Source organism: Myodes glareolus, chromosome 22 (genome assembly GCF_982192425.1).
Source record: "Myodes glareolus chromosome 22, mMyoGla1.1, whole genome shotgun sequence".
NCBI lineage: Eukaryota > Metazoa > Chordata > Mammalia > Rodentia > Cricetidae > Myodes > Myodes glareolus.
Window position 1 is genome coordinate 28,457,392 of NC_142047.1, and position 19,145 is coordinate 28,476,536.

The 19,145-nt window shown below is 36.3% G+C and overlaps 1 protein-coding gene across 3 annotated transcripts in view; it reads right to left on the reverse strand.

The window, feature by feature from the left end:
• The window catches only part of Cdh8 (cadherin 8), a 375,044-nt gene that overhangs the window by 115,160 nt on the left and 240,739 nt on the right, over nucleotides 1–19,145 (reverse strand). For all 3 annotated transcript variants that reach the window (XM_048431500.3, XM_048431489.3, XM_048431497.3), the window contains exon 8: nucleotides 2,628–2,764. In XM_048431500.3, the coding sequence (XP_048287457.1) occupies nucleotides 2,628–2,764 (137 nt within the window). The remainder of the gene's footprint in view (nucleotides 1–2,627; nucleotides 2,765–19,145) is intronic.

The following is a 19,145-nucleotide window of genomic DNA, read 5'->3' on the forward strand; positions in this document are numbered from 1 at the left end:
TCCAACCAATCAAACACAAATGATATGGCACATGTACACACACACACACACACACACACACAGAGAGAGAGAGAGAGAGAGAGAGAGAGAGAGAGAGAGAAAGAGAGACTTATTTCCACTTTTGTCAGTGACAAATCTGAGTGCTTACTATTATAGTATGTTTCCAAAAAGTCTTATTTTGTTAATTTTCTTTTAGCTTGATTTTCTTATATTTGCAGTACTAATCATGTTCATCCTAACTAACTGTTTCACTATTACAGCAAGGGCTATTTTTCATTTTTATTTCCAAATAATTTTTACTATCCTCTTAAATTCATCAAGAGAGTCCCTGTTGGCATTTCTTCTCTCCACTAACATGGATCAGATTGAGTTTCAGTCATTCATGGTTTCCCTCACCTCTGTACCTCTCTCTGTGGATATCTCAGCCCACTACAATGGACTCTTTCTAGGGCCAAAGGAGGGAAAACTCTAAGAAAACTGGGTTTGGGGCTGTTTTACTCCCTGTAGTATCAGCACTGCGAGGAATGAAAGATGTGCTTATCCCTGACAGGGCTCTGGTGCTCTTGTCTTCCTAGTGTTAATGGCTCCTTGCCCCAGAACATCTGCTTTCTTTTGTCTTTCTCATTTTGAGATTCCTTGCAAATGAATCTTTTGTTTCTAGATTGCCCTGAAATGTGTCTTAAACACCTGTTTGGTGAATTCATTTACTTTTGTTCCTTAGAACAGAGTACATGATTGCTTGTAATTGGGACAACCTTGATGAATATTAAAACAGAGGCACCGTTCTCATTAAAATTGGAGTAGAGGTAAAGGTTAACTTGAGTAGATTGTATTCTATTCAAGAAAAAAAAATTATTTTAAAAGTAACTACTGTTTATATACCTTATGAAAAACATTTTTTTTTTCCCTTCAGGCTTTAGATGGTCTTAAGCGAATGCAATGGAATATTCACGTTTTCGTCTCTCTTAAAAGATGAAAGTGATCATGGCACTTGAGCACTCTAAACTATAAGCATTTCATGTCTGTACGCTTCGGAATGGACTTAACACTTCTAATAAACCCAGACAAGCAAAAGATGTGCTTTGTTTTACTGTTCCCTTAATGTTACAGGGAAGAAGCTGCAGAAACATTAAGGCCTTAGCGGGGAAAATAGTATCTGAAACCAGGCCAGGCCGTTTCCAAGGCCCGTGTCTACGCAGACCCAGGCATTCTTTCCACTTAAATATGCTATCAACCCACACAGATGCTGTTCTGGATTTAGATTCTCTTGTGTGCGTTTCCTATTCAGACAGGGTTTCATCATGTAGCCCTTGTCAAAAAAAAAAAAAAAAAAAATCCAGATCCAGATCTCCTTCCCTCCATGTCTTCAGTGCTAGGATAACAGGTTTGCCCCACCACATCCAGCGACAATTCTTTTTACAAGTCTCCACTCAGGAAACTCTTCATAGCTCACAGATGCATCCTTCTGTACACCTGGGTATCTGTCTGTCCATCCCCATGTCTCAGAGAGCTTCCTCTGATTTCACAGCTGCTAGCAGAGAACAGACAATGGCTTTTATAGTATGGAGCTCTAATTTTACTCTGAACTCTCTCTGTGGTATACTTAAGTGGCCATTATGCTTTATTAATGATCCTCTTTCAACATGTTTCTTTTGCTATGGATTAAAAACAAGGGTATTAATATTACCTTCATTTTCACATTTTCTCTATCACAGTGTTTCTCGAATTCACCATCATCTTTTTTGAATTTTGGCAGCTTTGAAGGTTTTATCATGTCTTTCACAGAAATGTATTTTAATTCTAGGCAATGTGGATTTATAGTGGAAATAAAATAAAAAGAGTGTTCTTTTTATATTTTGTGTGTTGGTGTGTGTGTGTGCACGTGTGTGTGCTCATGAACACACGTGTGCAGTTTCCAATACAGACACCTGTGAAGGGCATAGATTGGATGTGGGATGTCTTCCTCAGTCATTTCCCTATCTTATGTTTGGAGGTGAGATATCTCATTGAGCCTTGAACTAGACTCAGCTAGACTTACTAGTTAACAAACTCTCAGGATCTGTCTGCCTTTACTCACAACTCTGAAGTTGTTAACAAACACTACCATACTTGACTTCCTGTGTGGTTGCTAAGGACTTGAATCTTCCCATTCACATTTTTTAGGAAAAAAAATTAGTGAAGTAACATGCATGATTACAAAGATTGTGTCATATGAGTTTTTACTATGAACCTATTGTATTAGCCTCATTAAGTATAAAAAACCCTCATTATCAAAGGCAGACAGAAGTGTTATTTTTTTAACACTTACAAATTGATTCCCTATAAAACAGCAGATTTTACACATAGCTTTAATAAAAAGTCATATTGATTTTTTAGTAAATATTTTAATGATATTTAAATCTATAATAAGAAAAAATACAAAATAAGCAGATATGAAAAAGTATCTCTATGATATATATTATTAACATTTGTTAGTTTAGTAGAGTGTAAATTGCTTTGTGTTGGAATGATACAATGAAATAAATCCCAATAACAACATATCTAAACAGGACAGAGCCTTGATAGTGTAATCAATCAGTACCAAATGAATATATTCCCCCAAAGAGGAGACAAACCCAGACACTTACTGATTTCAGTAGCAATAATGGTGATGTTGTGCCAGACACTTAGTTCTCTGTCCAGTGGAGTTGCCAGGGTTATCTTCCCATCATCCGCATTGATGTTGAATTGTCTCTCCAAGTCAGTGTGACGGTCGATGGAAAACCTACAGAACAGAGAGATTATGATCTCCTTGTAGATTTCCTTGATGCTTACTTTCTACAACAGACCTTTAGTAATCCTCTGAGACTCATAGTTGGGAAACCAAATGAACTGGGAAACTCTGAGGCATCGTAATTTGTAAAACAAAATGACTGAATGAGGCACAGCGAACTTAATAATTATTGTCCAAGGAGCAATTAGATACATATGCAACATGGAGGTCATAAACCACCATCCGTTTCAATAGGTAGCGTCTTCAAAAACTGATGCTGATGAAGAGTTAATTGGACAATCCATCACATTTATTAGACAACTTATGATAATTAGCCATTTCACATGATACGATATAAAACAACAAACTCAGGCCAATGTAAGGTGTATTGGCAACATGTTATTCATTACTGCTTAAGGAAATACTGGTTTCTGATAAAATTGTGTGTTACACAATTTTCTGTAAGTGAAGTTACCAGTATTATCTTCTCGCCATATTCACTAACTATACAATGACTTAAATAGGTAGTTAGATAAGTACCATTAGGTAAATTGTGACTCTTCCATCTTTTCAGGTTTTTATTCATTAGAAATTGCGTATGCAGTTTTTAGACTAGATTCAAAGACCAGCAAAAAGTTGGGTATCATTATTAAATCCCCTATCAGTTAACCATCACCATGAAAGAGTTTGGAATAGTACTAAAAGCTACTTGTATCACTGACATTTATTTATTGTTAAATTCCTTAATCAAATGAAACAATTAAAGCTATAACATCTGATTTAGTAATGGTTCAGCTACAAATAAAACTCAGACAGTGACTACTCGCTATATAACATAGGAAAGAGTTCATCTCAACTCTATAGGGTAATCGAAGAATTCACAAAAGATTCAAGAATATCACAACACAGGAATTAATAGTCTCAACAAAATGTTGATGGTGTGAAGGCATTTATTAAAACAGCTTTGGAATCTACAGTACTTAGAGATGAGACCAAGGCCCTTTTACTGTAAAATAATGATTGAGTAAACTACTGAAGTTCTAAAGTTATCTGTAAAACATCTGGACAGACATTTGTTTATCCCATGTACTGTATATACTCTGACTCTTAAAAAGATCTAAAAAATGTCTTCTGGATTAATTATCACTTTCCATACCCTAATTTTCTTAAATACAATTTCCAGACATCCCTGGGTTCTAATAATTCTAATTTTTTTGTACTGCGATTATTACAAACATTGATGGAACAAGTTTCTCAGAGGCCAAAGTAAATGAGAATTAGGCAAATCATTGATGTCTAAAGAGCCCCTTTTCCAATGCATGCTCCATGTTTATTTGGTGGTTATACTGTGAGTGACTGGAACCACTAACCTAAACTAGTTGGAACAGTGTAATATATTTCCAACAAAGCTCCTTGATTATTCTATTTTTAAATTTAAATAATGAAGACAAGAAACTTTTTCAGAATTCTCTTGCATTAATTAATACGGTATGTGAGTGTGTGTGTTATGTGTATGTAGCAGTATGCATGTATGGATATATTTGCACATATGTACAAGCAGACCTAGAGGTTCAAGGCTGGTTTGGTGATCTTCATCAACACTTCCTCCACTTTAGTCTTTATAATAGATTCAGGTAGTCTCTCGAGCTAACTTGCCCTGGGGGAACACTTGTTTTCCTTTTGAGACTGGTGTAGAGAAGAACTCTGATCTTCTTGGTGGCACAGCAAGCTCTTTAACCACTGAACCATCTCTACAAACTGTTATATTTGTGGTTTAGTATACATTATTGTTATTGGGTTAATTCATAAACACCTAACCTTTATCTCTTTGTAGAAAATAATGAAGTACTTATATATAAGAAATTAATGTGAAAAGAAAAAGTAAATTACCCATAAGTCTTTGGTTCTTTGTTGATACTATAAATAGGACTATTTATTGATGATTGTCAAAATTTCTCAAAATGAAATCTTAATCTAATTGAAGAGCTTTGGATAATGATGTGTCTCTAACTATATGTAAAAGGCATAAACTATAAATTCTGTTTGTGATATTTAACTTCCCTAGCTCTATTAAGGCCTAAATATTTACCTCAGTTTTTAGAGTACAAGCTTATTCCAGACTTCATGTCATCATTCATAGGAAATTACTAAATAATCAATAAATGCAGTCATTTATTAATATTATAAATAAAACCATAGTAACACTACATGATTTCATAATGGAGAGAACTGAATAGAAAAAAGTGACTAAGTTGAAGATTCTTTTCCACCTGAATTGTGTAAAGGAAGGCTCCGGTGCTTCTAAAGAAGTTTACTTTATAAATTCATTTGGAAACATCTGCTCAGGAAGAACATTTCAGCACTGGATATTTACCAGTACAGTGCTAGCTAGCTATTCTTTCTATACTTTATAGGGTTCCAGGAATTGAACCCTATAGGGTCGTGAGAATTGAATCATTTGTCCTCCTTTATATAAACTAGTATAGCCTTTGTGCATAAAATTTGAAGCCTTTGTCACAACTGCCCATTTATTTTAAATAATTTTTAGACTATCTAAATATTTAATGCAATATAAATTCTATGTAAAAATCACATTGTTTTTGAAATAAGAAAAGAAAGGGGACTGCATATGTGTAGAACAGAGGCAACCATCCTAGATTTTATATCATCGTATATAGAGGAAACATGAGAAGTTTGAAGAGATACTGAGGATATTTGAATTTATAAAACTCTCCTGTGCTGGTCCGACCTATTATTTCATCCATGTGAATTTAGAATAACCTTCAGCGAATGAGTTTTGCGTTCCATATTTTTCTGAAATAGTCTACATTTTTATGGAATCTAAATTGTTTGGGATTTACAATATAAGGCCCCTAGATACAAAATGTTTCTAGGGGCCTTATATTGTAAATGTATAGAATAGAATAGAATAGAATAGAATAGAATAGAATAGAATAATTTTTTAAATATTGGGGTATTTATATACCTTATATAATAAATAGAAATTTAGAGTGACTATGTGTGATTTCTTCTGAAACTCATTCATAGCTCAAGAAAGCAATGTTCAGCATTGGATAGAGATATTATCTAATTATTAATATTACTGTCAGAATTAGATACATAAGACACACTGCACTGACCAATATGAAATAAGCACAGCTCAGTCACAAGGACTCTCAATTTACTTATGGGTCAATATCACCCTTGGATGCTACATGTATATATAAACTAGAAATACAAAGGGGATACAGACTATTAGGTTGCGATGTTTTGTGCCCCTTAAAGTTATATTTAGGAATCCAAATCACCCCAAAATTACAGGGTGAATGACTAAGAGGAGCCCTGTCTGCTCTACTTTTCCCAATGAATTCTAAGGGAATCAGAATACCCTTGCTAACCACATATAAAGACAGTGAGATAGCAATCTACAGTCAAGCAATGAGGGTCCTCAGCTCTCGTAGTTTGAAAAATAAAATATTATTGACTTAAGATGCCCAGTCTTTAGAACTTTGTTAAAAGTTTCTAGAACAGAAAATGGAAGGATCTCCCATGCTCTTGGATTGAGAGGATCAACATAGTAAAAATGGCAATTCTATCAAAAGCATTCTATAGATTCAATGCAATCCCCATCAAAATCCCAACAAAATTCTTCACAGACCTTGAAAGAACAATAATCAACTTTATATGGAAAAACAAAAATCCCAGGATAGCCAAAACAATCCTATACAATAAAAGTACTTCTGGAGGCATTTCCATCCTTGACTTCAAGCTCTATTACTGAGCTACAGTAATGAAAACTGTTTGGTATTGGCATAAAAACAGAGATGTTGACCAATGGAATCGAATTGAAGACCCAGAAATTAATTCCCAAACCTACAAATGCCTGAATGGCTAAAATCAAAAACACCAATGATAGCCTATGCTGGAGAGGATGTGGAGTGAGGGGACACTCATCCACTGTTGGTGGGAATGCAAACTTGTGCAGCCACTGTGGAAATCAGTGTGGCGGTTTCTCAGGAAACTGGGAGTCAACCTCCCTCAGAACCCAGTAATTCCACTCTTGGGAATATACCCAAGAGATGCCCTATCATATCACAAAAGCATTTGTTCAACTATGTTCATAGCAGCACTATTTGTAATAAACAGAACCTGGAAACAGCCTAGGTGCCCCTCAATAGAAGAATGGTTAAAGAAGGTGTGGAACATATATACATTAGAGTTTTACTCAGCGGTAAAAAACAATGACATCTTGATTTTTGCACGCAAATGGATGAAAATAGAAAACGCTTTACTGAATGAGGTAGCCCAGACACAAAAACAGGAATATGGTATGTACTCACTCATAAGTGGATTCTAGCCTTAATTAAAGGTCTTTGAGCCTATTATTCGTGATCCTAGAGAAGCTAAATAAGAAGCTGAACCTGAATTATACAGTTATCCTCCTGGATATTGGAAGTAGACAAGATTGCCAGGCAAAACTTGGGTGCATGGGGGGTGGGGTGAGGGTGGATGTAAGGGAAGATTGGTAGAGAGAAGGGAGAAGGGGAGGATTCGGGAAAGCTTGGGGGAGTGGGTTGGGTGGGATGGAGGAAGGATGGATATGGGAGCAGGGAAGTAAATATCTTAATTAAGGGAGCCATTTTAGGGTTTGTAAGAGACTTGATTCTAGGGGGGTTCCCAGGTCCAAGGAGAGGTCCCCAGCTAGGTCCTTGGGCAGCAGAGGAGAGGGTCCCTATACTGGCCTTCTCCCATAACCACACTGATGAATATCTTACATATCACCATAGAACCTTCATCTGGCGATGGATGGAGATAGAGACCGAGACCCACATTGGAGCACTGGACTGAGCTCCCAAGGTCCAGATGAAGAGCAGAAGGAAGGAGAACATGAGAAAGAAAGTCAGGAGCACGGGAGTGCATCCACCCATGGAGACAGTGGGAATGATCTAATGGGAGCTCACCAACGCCAGCTGGACTGGAACTAAATGAGCATGTGATCAGAACAGACTCTCTGAATGTGGCTGACAATGAGGGCTGACTGAGAAGCCAATGATAATGGCACTGGGTTTTGATTTTACTGCATATACTCATGTACTGGCTTTTTGGGATCCTAGTCTGTTTGGATGCACACCTTCCTAGACCTGGACGGAAGGGGTAGGGCCTTGAACTTCCCACAGGGCAGGACACTCTGACTTCTCTCAGGACTGGAGAGGAGGGAGTGGGAGAGAAATAGGAGGAGGTGGAAATTTTTAATAAATAAATACATTTAAAAAATAAAAAAAAACTCAGTGTAAGATGTAATATCTTTTCTCGATTTAGAATCCACCTATTTGAATATGCTAGTAATTCATAAGAATTAAAATGAGAGATCTAAGTAAAGATGATTCTCTAAATAAAATAATTAGGATTTAGGCTTCTGAATACCAGGAATAAAGTATTCTTTCAGCATTTTCATAAACCTCTGAATAAATTTTAATCCACTTCATTTTCTCACAAACTCTGCTCTGACGTTTGAGAGCATGGTTAATTTCTGTATTTCTTCTTAGGCTATCAGGAAAACCCCACGCCACATGCCATCACATGTCCATAACCCTTGGGATATGTGACATGCATAATATACAAAGGTCACTGGTCTGGGCTCATAATTTCCTATCAATGATTCAACACTAGCAAATTAGATAAAAAAGACAAAACACTCTCAAGTAAATATGTTTGCTTATACACAACAAAGCAGGAGTAATTATTTGAATTTTAGAATAAGATCTGTCATTATAAGTACTGTAAATGTGACCGTTGAGGCAAATGTCTCAGGAGCCTACCCTGGTCATTCAGCTGACATGAGGTTTCTCCCATACTGCACTGGATACTGTAACAGAAGCTAGAACACAGGCTGACCTAAAGCCAGGACTCTTCAGCTGAAACTCAATTTGGGGGCAAGGGGGGGTTGGGAGTAACATATAACTCTTAGTCTTTGTTACCAGTCTATAAATTGTAAAAGCACAACGGCTTCACAGTCTATTGCTTTGCAATGAGATGAAAATAAGAGATTGAAATTTGAAAAGTAAATATATAAATGATGAGATCTCTGAGGTACCAGACTGCTGTGGGAAATAGAGTCCAGAAATAGAAAGATGTCAGCAAAGATCCTAATTCAAATACTTTAATAGCTTCAGGAAGAGCAAACTGCTCTAAAAGACTCTAACACTATTCCCAAACTCTTCATGGTATTTGTCTACATTGCTATTCACCTCTGGGACTGTGGGTATCTCAACAGAACATGGACGTCTCTAGAAGAGAAACTACACTAGCTTTCTAGGTCACGAGTCCTCCAGAAGTCATCATTACCACTTGGCCCGAGTCTTTGTTGAGTTTTCTTTCTGAAGAATATCTCTCCTATTATTCTTCAAACATTTGCCTGACCTCTGATCTTTCCTTTCAAAAAAGAAAAGGTTTTGTTCATACATAGTAACAATAAAAGAGTTAGATTTTTTTTTTGCTGTTGTTATTTAATAGTGCTATGTGGAGACAGTAACTCATGGAGTAATCTTATTATTATATGTGAATTATGTTATTAAAAAGATTGGAGAAAAGGGGGAAATGGAGAAATAAGTTTGTGTCCTACTTTGAATGTTCAAAAAGACACTATATTCTAGCTAATGCATTGATTTTATGTACATGGTTAAAATATCCTTATTCCTTGATGTTTTATATATTTGATTTGTTGATCCTTCACGCAAATGCTTATGATGATTTAGTTGAAAGCTACAGCTTTGAGCAGAATAATCTGCACATTGGAGAATCTGCTTCCTGCCACAATAAGAAAAACTTTTCATTAATAGAGTGGGAAGTTTAATGTGAGAAAATGAGAATCTAGGGTCATTATTATATCAGTTTTAATGATGAGAATTTTGGAAATAGTTCCTTTCAAGTGTAAAGGGCACATTTTAAAAGCCATATTATCTGTGATAACCAGTGTTCACCAAAATCCTATTGAACTTTTTTATTTGTAATTCATAACATACACCAGTTGACTTTATCACAGTCTTCCTCTACAGTACAGCTATGCTTCCTGGAAGTAAATGTTTAGGACTTCACCAATTTTTCTTTCGGAATTAAGGCTAAATATGCAAGAAAATGTCAAAATTAGCACATTATTCAAAGTGGTAATTTAACACAAGCTCAGTGACCGGACAGGAATGCATGTCATCGATTTTGTTCAATTAAAAGGAGCTTTCAGATATCAGAAATGAGTATGAGAAAATAGCAATGCTTGGTTTTGTGAAAACAACTGAATGAATGCTATTGGGTTAAGCAACTGCTACATTACTGTTGCTGCTGATTATTAGAAACAACTTTTGCCTGATTAATGTGATACTTCAACAGACCTAATTCATCTTCCTATTTTCAATACAGCATTTGGCTCAAAATTCTTACCTCTTATATCTTTGAGTTTGGATGGGAAAGATTTACGACAGATTCATTGCTTATAATTAATGCACACACCAGACACACACACACACACACACACACACACACACACACACACACTATACCATACTTCTTAACTTTCTTTTCTTGACCTATCCCCATTCTAGGTCAAGAAAAAGAAGCCTCCATCCACAATGAATTTCTTTCCCACCTCTGCAGTTAATAATATCATAATGTTCCTTGGGTCCCAGTGACCGAGCATTGCTCAGCCAGGAAAAGTGTGGTGCAAGGATTCTTGGAAATGGCTGCTCTGACCTGCTGACCTCTAACCAGACAGGACGAAGTGGTGGCACTGCCACCATACTCTGTCATAATCCTTGGATGAACAGGACTCAGGGAGGATATTACCTGAATTCTAAGTATATGGAAAACTGAAGCATCTGGCTAGTTTTTCCTTTTATTCCTTAAGAAAAAAAGGTATTTATTTATTTATTTATTTTCAGTTATTTCTATGTGGACGTGTGTTTTGGAGTAGGTGTGTGGGTGTGCAGATGAGTGCAGCTACCTGTGGACGCCAGAGACCTTGGATCCCCAAAGGAGCTGGAGTTAGAAGCAGTTGTGAGGTGTGATGTGGGTGCCAGAACCTGAACTTGGATTTTTTTTTTTGCAAGAGCCATATGCCTAAATAGTATTTTTTCCTTTTTTCATACTGTTTTTTTATTTTTTAAATTGACATGACATCTGCCATCTGTTGCAGTTGTAAGGCAAAGGCTGATAAGGGGAGAAGTGGACAGACACGAGACTTGGGGGCTGTTACCCAAAGCAAGTTTGGTGGTCATAATGATAAATGTCTGCCACCAACTTCAACATTTTGTATTTTTTTTTTTGAGATACAGTCACATTGTGTAGCCCTAGCTTGCCTGGAATTCAATAATATAGACCGGGTTGACTTTGAACTCAAAGTGATTCTCCTGCCAAAGTGCTGGAATCAGCATGAGCCCCCACACCTGGCTGCTCACTTAAGTTTTTAACTTCACTTCAAGAAAAAAAAAAAAAAAACAAAAAAACGTGAACCTTACAGAAAAAGCCAAGATCTCCTGAGTAAATTGGGAGTGTGGAGGGGAGGGGGAAGGTGGAAGGGAAGAGTGGAGGAAGGAAGGGGAGTGTGGAAAAATGCATAGCTCAATAAAAATAATAAAAAGAATAATAGAATGTAACAATTTGATAATTATGATCACTTGCAAAATTTTTCAGGTTCTTTTTTTAGTCCCTGTAACTCCAGGTCCACACAGTCAAACTTCAGATTGTATAAGAAATATACTCCAGAGGTTTATTTATTATTATAACAATCCCATTAACAAACAGCATGGTGTGAACTGCAATTTCTAATGGTGTTGTGGGTGATCCATCAGATGATTTTCTTTTGTTTAGCATTTTTTATTGATTTTTATTGAGCTCCACATTTTTCTCTGCTTCCTTCCCTGCCTCTTCCCTTCCCTAAAGGCTTAATTCATTTGTTTCTAACCACTCTGCTAAGTACTGTTGTTTCTGTTTTATAGTCACCTCATAAAAGAAATACCTATGTGCAAATGTTAATATTTCCTTTAAACAAGGTGATGTTTCTCAGACTGTAATCCAAAATATTGTCGAAAGAGTTTTTATTGTGGAAGATACTTGCACAGTTATCGTTATATTAAACATTGACAAAGGCATTTGAAATATTATTATATCAGAGTTTTATATGAAGAAAAACATAATGTTATGACATTCTTCCCTGCAATTTAAAGGAAGGAGAATGAAAACTGAACCTATATGTTTTTGACGTATCTTTTATTTTAGTTAGGGTCAAATAAAGATATTTTAGTTTCCAAATATATATTCAGTCTACTTGTCTTTTCTTTCTCTCTGTGTATAATGTGTGTGTGTGAGAGAGAGAGAATGTGTGTATGTATTATTACAACTTGCTGCACATACACATTGTTATAATAACTTTACAAATTATATTATGTACAAGTTAATTTAGTATTGGAAGACAAAAGCCATGCTCTAATGCAGTGGTTCTTAACTTGTGGGTTATGACCTTTTCGGGGTTTCACATCATTTATGTACATTACAATTCATAACAACATCACAATTGCAGTCATGGAATAGCAAAAAACAAATAATTGTATTATTGGGAATCTCCACAAAACAAAGAACTGTTTTAAAGGGTCACAGCATTGGGAAGGTTGAGAACCACTGCTTTAGAGCAAGCTCAGAGTTTCCTAATATTTTCCACTATACTCTACTTCCTAAATAGTCCATCAGTTGTGGAATATTATTTTAATATATGTTACATCTGTTTACGCTGTGGAATAGTTCTTTAATGATATACATATGTAGTGCATTCTTTTGTGTTTCGTTTGTTTAACTCTGTGAAGTTGTGTTACTTTGCCTGACTAAAACACCTAGGTAGTCGAATGAAACGTTGAATGGCCAATAGCTTGTCAGGAAAGGATAGGCAGGGCTAGAAGACAGAGAGAATAAATAGGAGGAGGAATCTGAGATGATGAGGGAATGAGAAGAGGAGCAAGAGAAGAAGAGGATGGCACAAGAGGCCAGCCACCCATATATATAGCCACCCACAGAAACAGAGGCAAAAGTTACAGAATAAAGAAAGATAAAAGCCTAGAGGCAGAAGGTAGATGCAATAATGCAAGCTAAGAAGAGCTAGCTAGAAATAAACCAAGTTAAAACCAGGCATTTATAAGTAATAATAAGCCTCTGTGTGGTTTATTTGGGAGCTGGATGACAGGCCCAAAAGAGTAAAAAAAGCCTAAGAGTAACAAAACCAACAACATCCATCTATTAAAAGTACTATATTTTGATGATCTATTACTTGAAGTAGATTTATCATAGAGATAAAAACAAAATTAATAATACAAATTAATGAGATACAAATTATGAGAGCAACTAGCTCTATTAATGGCCTAGCATTTGCTAACTGTACAAAAGCCATGATATTAGGCAGTTATGAATTTCTCTTGCATAAGAGCCTATATATGGCAAGACAATATAAGCATATAGCTAATATGCTATTCTTAGAGCTAAGAGTGAAACAAGAAAAGAGCCAAAAAGAGTATAATTTTACAAAAACTATTCCTATCAAAAATAGAAAAGAGGAAAAATCCAGTATAGGCATATGTTCTGTGTGTCTGCAGAGTTTAAACAGGACAATGACAATTTTGTAGTTGGATATTTGTACACTGTGAGTATTTGTACACAATCTGTATTGCTGTGATTGGTGTGATAATAAGCAGAATCACAAATAGCTAGGCAAGAGGTAAAGGAGTGATTTCCAGGAACGGAAAGGGACTGGAAGAATCTAGGCAAGCAGGAGAAGCCAACAGAGGAAACAGGTGGTGCAAAATGCAGGACAGTTAGCATCACACGGCAGAATATAGATTGACATAAATGTGTTAATTTAAGTTATAAAAGCTAGTTGGGAACAAACCTAAACTATAGGCTGTGCTTTCATAATTAATAAGAAGTTTCCATGTCATTATTTGGGTGCTGACTGGCAGGACAGAGAGAATCATTTATGCATTATACAATTTGACGCAAACTTAGTAATCAGTGAAGAAGTGTACCAAGTAAAGAATCAAGCAGCATATTAGAAAGGAAACTCAGGAGAGTTGAATTTTAAGAAATGAAAAGTCATTTGAAAGACTATAATCTTCATTGTTCACCTTGCAGACACAGAAATTTCCACCAATTTTAATGAGTGTCGATAGGACTACACCAACACAAAGATATCAGGGCATCCTATATTGAAAGGTAGCTTTCTTCTTCCTAAAGTATTATCTTTTAGCACTATTGATCAAACTAATTTTATCTTCTCTATCCACAAATAGCATTCAAATTAGTCAAATGTACACAGACAAAATGACAGAAATAGTATATCACCACCTAGCAGTCAATATAGATCACACCCACTTCATAAAACACTGAACTAATTACTGTACTTTTTCTATCTTTTATTATTTTGATAAGCCTTATATGTTAATTTATTTTTAAATTATTCATATAAAATGAGAAAGTCATCCATATAAAATTAAACTACATTCATTACCCTAAAGCTTATAGTTGTAAATAAAGATACTATATATTTCCACAATAATAAAGCCAATAAAATTATATGTATAATATACTGAGCATGGTATTATAACAAGCAATAAACACACTACAAATGCTAAGTAACTATCAGGAAGAATGATTTTGATCAGCTTCTTTATTTTTAATTTTGACCAAACATGTATACAATGGATAAAAGTTACTCAGAAAGAAGTACGCAAAACAGGAAACACAGATAGATAGTGCATAATTGTATCAAGGCAGTTTAGGGGAAAATTTTGTAAATGTACTTATGTTTTGGAATTTTAGCTGGATATCAGACCCAATTAGGAACAGCACAAGTTATTGTAGTCAGTGCTGGAATTTGCTGGTTAGTAAAATGTGTATGCTAGTTGTTGCAAATTAGTAATAAAATGATATTAAAATTACATGTTTAATTGACTAATATACAAAAGAAATAACCCAAGTACAACTTCTCAGTATTCTGACATATGTAATTCTTTCTGTGTCATAAAACAATTTAATACCGTAAACTCCCATCTCCTAATTGAATGTCTGGTGCCTTTATATATTTTTTATTCAAAGTCCAACATCATACATCTTAATTCCAGTTGATGTTAGCTTGAATGTTGCCAAACAACCCCTGTGATTACACCCTTCTAACTATCATCATTCCACACCTGCCTTGGCTAAAATCAGATCCTTCCTTTGGGATGGCAGCTAAGCCTTTAACTCTCTTTTCTGTTGTTGAATATATTTTCCATGAGTTTTGATCATTTGCCTGTACATCATAAACATTATTGTCATTACTATCATTGAGTGAGAGTCCTCCTGGGGAGTCCTGTACAAATGTCTGGTGGGGGAGAATTGTCTGTATTCTGTCAATCATGTTTTAAATAAACGCTGATTGGCCAGGCAGGAAAGCCAGACAGGAAGTGGAAATGATGCAAGGAAAGCAGGAGAATTCTGGGGAGGAGGAAGTTGATTACTCCCACTCCTGCCCAGATCACCAAAGCAGCAGGATGTGAGCTGCCCCACTGAAAAAGGTACTGAGGCACATGGCTAACATAGATCAGAAAAATGGGTTAATCAAGATGTGAGAGTTAACCAGTAAGAAGTCTGACCTAATGGGCCAATCAGCTTTATAACTTACTGAGTCCTTTGTGTGATTTTTCTCTGGGACTAAACAGCTGGGGGGCCAGGCAGGACAGAAAAACCCCCCAACAAACAGGCCTGCTCATGTTACAGAATGGAGCCCACATGGATAACTGCATCCACAGAAAGCCTGAGAAAACTTGGGGAAGACTAGAGTAAAGCATTTCAGTTTTCAGCCATAGCAGGAAAAAAGCTGCACTGTTTTAAAATGCTGGCTTTCTGGGCCATCCTGCCAGAGAAAACTCTTGACTCTTTCAAGCAGGCAGTCCAGACTATGGAAACACTGTTGCAGCTTGCTTGGTGGCGAGGACCTTGAAATGCCTTAAGAACTTTTGATTGTTGTCTTCACCATATTCCTTAGCAAATTAAAGACCCATTGGTCAGAAAAAGAGAGATATCCAGTAAAGAGAGATTCAAAGAGTAAGAAAGCCTCTAAATGGTTTACAGTGTGTTAAAAATATATACAGGCTAAAGGTTAAAGTTCTCAAAATAAAAAAGAAAGAAAGAAAGTAGCCTGGGAGGTAGAGACAGACAGATCTCTGGGAGTTCAAGGATAGCCTGGTCTACAGAAGGAATTCCAGGACAAAGATATACAGAGAACCTGTCTCAAAAAGCCAAAAGTTAAAAGTAAAAATAAAAGAAATAGAGGTTAAAATAAAGCCACGTAAAGATGGAAAATACACAGAGAATCTTGATACTGTATGCTATTATGCTCTCTTTGAATTGTTTAAATGCTGAAGAAGGAGCAACAGCTGCTAAAAGATATTTGCTTATAAATGCTGCAGAATCAATCCAAGAAAGGTATTTTGAAAATACCTTGGCTTCAAAATTGAGGTCAAAAGGTATGTTACTTTGGAGAAGAGATTTTGCTTTTGTTTCCACAGAAAACAAGAGGCTCTGGATTTATTCAGAGTTAAGAAAAATCATCTTTGACCAAGGGAGACCACCTGAGCAATCTCCAGTAGGAACAGATGGCCCAGATGTCTGAGTTCTTCATCCAGAAAAGGTTCAAGACTGCTGCCTGAGATGATCAAGACTCACAGGACTTGATTATAACCCTAAATTTTCTTTTGGTCCCCATAAGATTATCAGTGCCCCCAACCAGCAGGAAGTAGCCTGGAATACTACGCCCACATTCCCAAAATATGGACTATGGATATTTTTCCTTTTTTTTTTTTTTTTATAAAAAAGAGGGGGAAATGGTGGGGGAGAATTGTCTGTATTCTGTCAATCATGTTTTAAATAAACACTGATTGGCCAGGCAGGAGGTGTAGGCGGGAAAGCCAGACAGGAAGTGGAAATGATGCAAGGAGAGCAGGAGAATTCTGGGGAGGAGGAAGTTGATTCCTCCCACTCCTGCCCAGATCACTGAAGCAGCAGGATGCGAGCTGCCCCACTGAAAAAGGTACTGAGCCACATGGCTAACATAGATCAGAAAAATGGGTTAATCAAGATGTGAGAGTTAGCCAGTGGGAAGCCTGACCTAATGAGCCAATCGGCATTATAACTTACGGCATCCTGTGTGGGTGATTTTCTCTGGGACTAAATAATTGTGGGGACCTGGTGGGAGGACAGAAAAACCCACAAACAAGCAGGCTCGACCTCTTCATGTTACAAATGTCTATTTACTCCATCTAAGCAACTGAGGATAACAGAACAAATTTAAGCAATCACCAAGGTCCAACTTAATAAGCTAATGAATTACTATTGAATTGCTTATAGAAATATGAATAAAGGGATATTTACCGGAGCAGAGATGGCTAAAAGATAGCTACTCCACCCAAACGTCATTCAGCACAGGTGAGAGCTCATGAAGACTGAAAACCTGGAGTGTATGGTACAACTTGAAGAAAATTTAACAAATCGCCCATTATCTTTCTGGCCATCTTAACTGCATTGCCTCTTCTGTTTAGCTGAGAGTTGCTTTTCAGCAGCACTTCCTACATGCTTAACCATGGGGAAGAAGGAGTGTGAGTTAACATAGTGTGCCTTGTTATTTTCAGGGACTTCCTGAAATTTCTGAGTTGCTTATTTCAGGAGTTTAACAAATTTTTCTGGAAGATGAATGTTTCCCCTGCTTTTAGAACTTATGTTTTAAGAAGTTTCTCTACCATAAGGGATATTTTGTATTGCATGAAAGTGCTATGCAACAACTATAAAGCAGCAAACATCTGTAGGCCATCACAAATCTGATTTATACTGAGGGACTTGTTAAAAGGCAGAGAAACAAGGGCAATGCTCCCCCTTTGGTTGCAATCAGATGTCCTTAATAGAGTGGATCTAATAGACTTTCTATAGAACAGGAAAATAGAAATTTTCCACTTTTAGCATGTGAGCCCTCCTGAGATGAGTCTGTGTTTTTCTTCTACACCATAAGTAAAATCTGATTGTCCTTCATCAACAATAAGATTGGTTGTGCAGTGCAATTTCAAATTGAAATGTAGAAATTTAATTCAAAATACTTTGTTGAAATAATGCCCATAAATATCTCGATATAAAGTTAGACTTCAGTATACCATTGCAGTGATGTTTATCACTGCAAATCATCTTAATTATATTAAGATTATTAAGATGACTTATTCTTATTCTTTACTCTTATGAGTAGAATGATGTAAAACACTGCTACTAAGATTCTTCAAGCATCTTTGTTTCTTTCAAAATATAAGCATTATCACTAAAGTGGTTTTTTTTTTTTCCTGATGAGTACCGGTACTTTACCAAAGACATGATGTAAATCAGCTGTTTTTAACTCTATCTATACTTTCCTTTTTTTATTTCTATCTCTAATGACTGTTATCCTAGTTTGACAACACTAGATCTTTTGTTTTAAAATATTTTATCAACTCATGCAAATCAAAAGTTAATGACAGTCACCAGTCACTTTCACCCTGCCCCCAATACCGCAGTGATAGAATTCAGGCCATTTGCTCTGTTATTTGTTAGTTTCTGAGATTATCCAAAAATTATGGATGTACTTACAGGAAGAAAACACTTGCTCATAAGTGTGGTAGCCTTCTAAGGATGAGGACGGGCAGTTAGAACTGTGAATTTATGGACAAGACGCTAGTACCCTAGGAAACTACCTTATTAGTGGAGTGATAAGTAAGTGCACTGTGATGTCAGTGGTTTGATATTCCATTCAGTCCAATCGTGAACAAATAAACTAGTCTCCAATGTGCTCAATCATTAAGAATGAGATACAGTCCACAATTTTCCCTTAAAAAAAACAATGTTCGTGCAGATACTGTGAGGGATGAGGTTAGAAATGCACTTCTAGTAGTATATGCTCTATAGACTTCTTGAGTGTCAGAGAGATCTGTCCCAGGTCTAGCTATTAAGAAGACAGTTATAGAGACTCTTGCAATTCTGCATGAGGAAGACCTTCTGTGCTTAACAGTATTGTCTGAAAGAGACCCTAAAAAAAAGTGTTTTTTTTAATATTTTTTCCTCCATTTTTTGGCTTCTGCTTCTTTTTTCTTTTGCAAACTCTGCCCCCACCAGGTGGAGGTGGCACACCTTTAATCCTAGTAGTTGGAAAGAAGAGACAGATGGATCTCTGTGAGTTCAAGACCAGCCTGGTCTACAAGAGTTGGTTCTAGGTCAGGCTCCAAAGATATAAAGAAACCCTGTCTTGAAAAAGCAAAAAACAAAAACATAAACTCTGACCCCTAGCATATCTTATACCCCAATGATCATC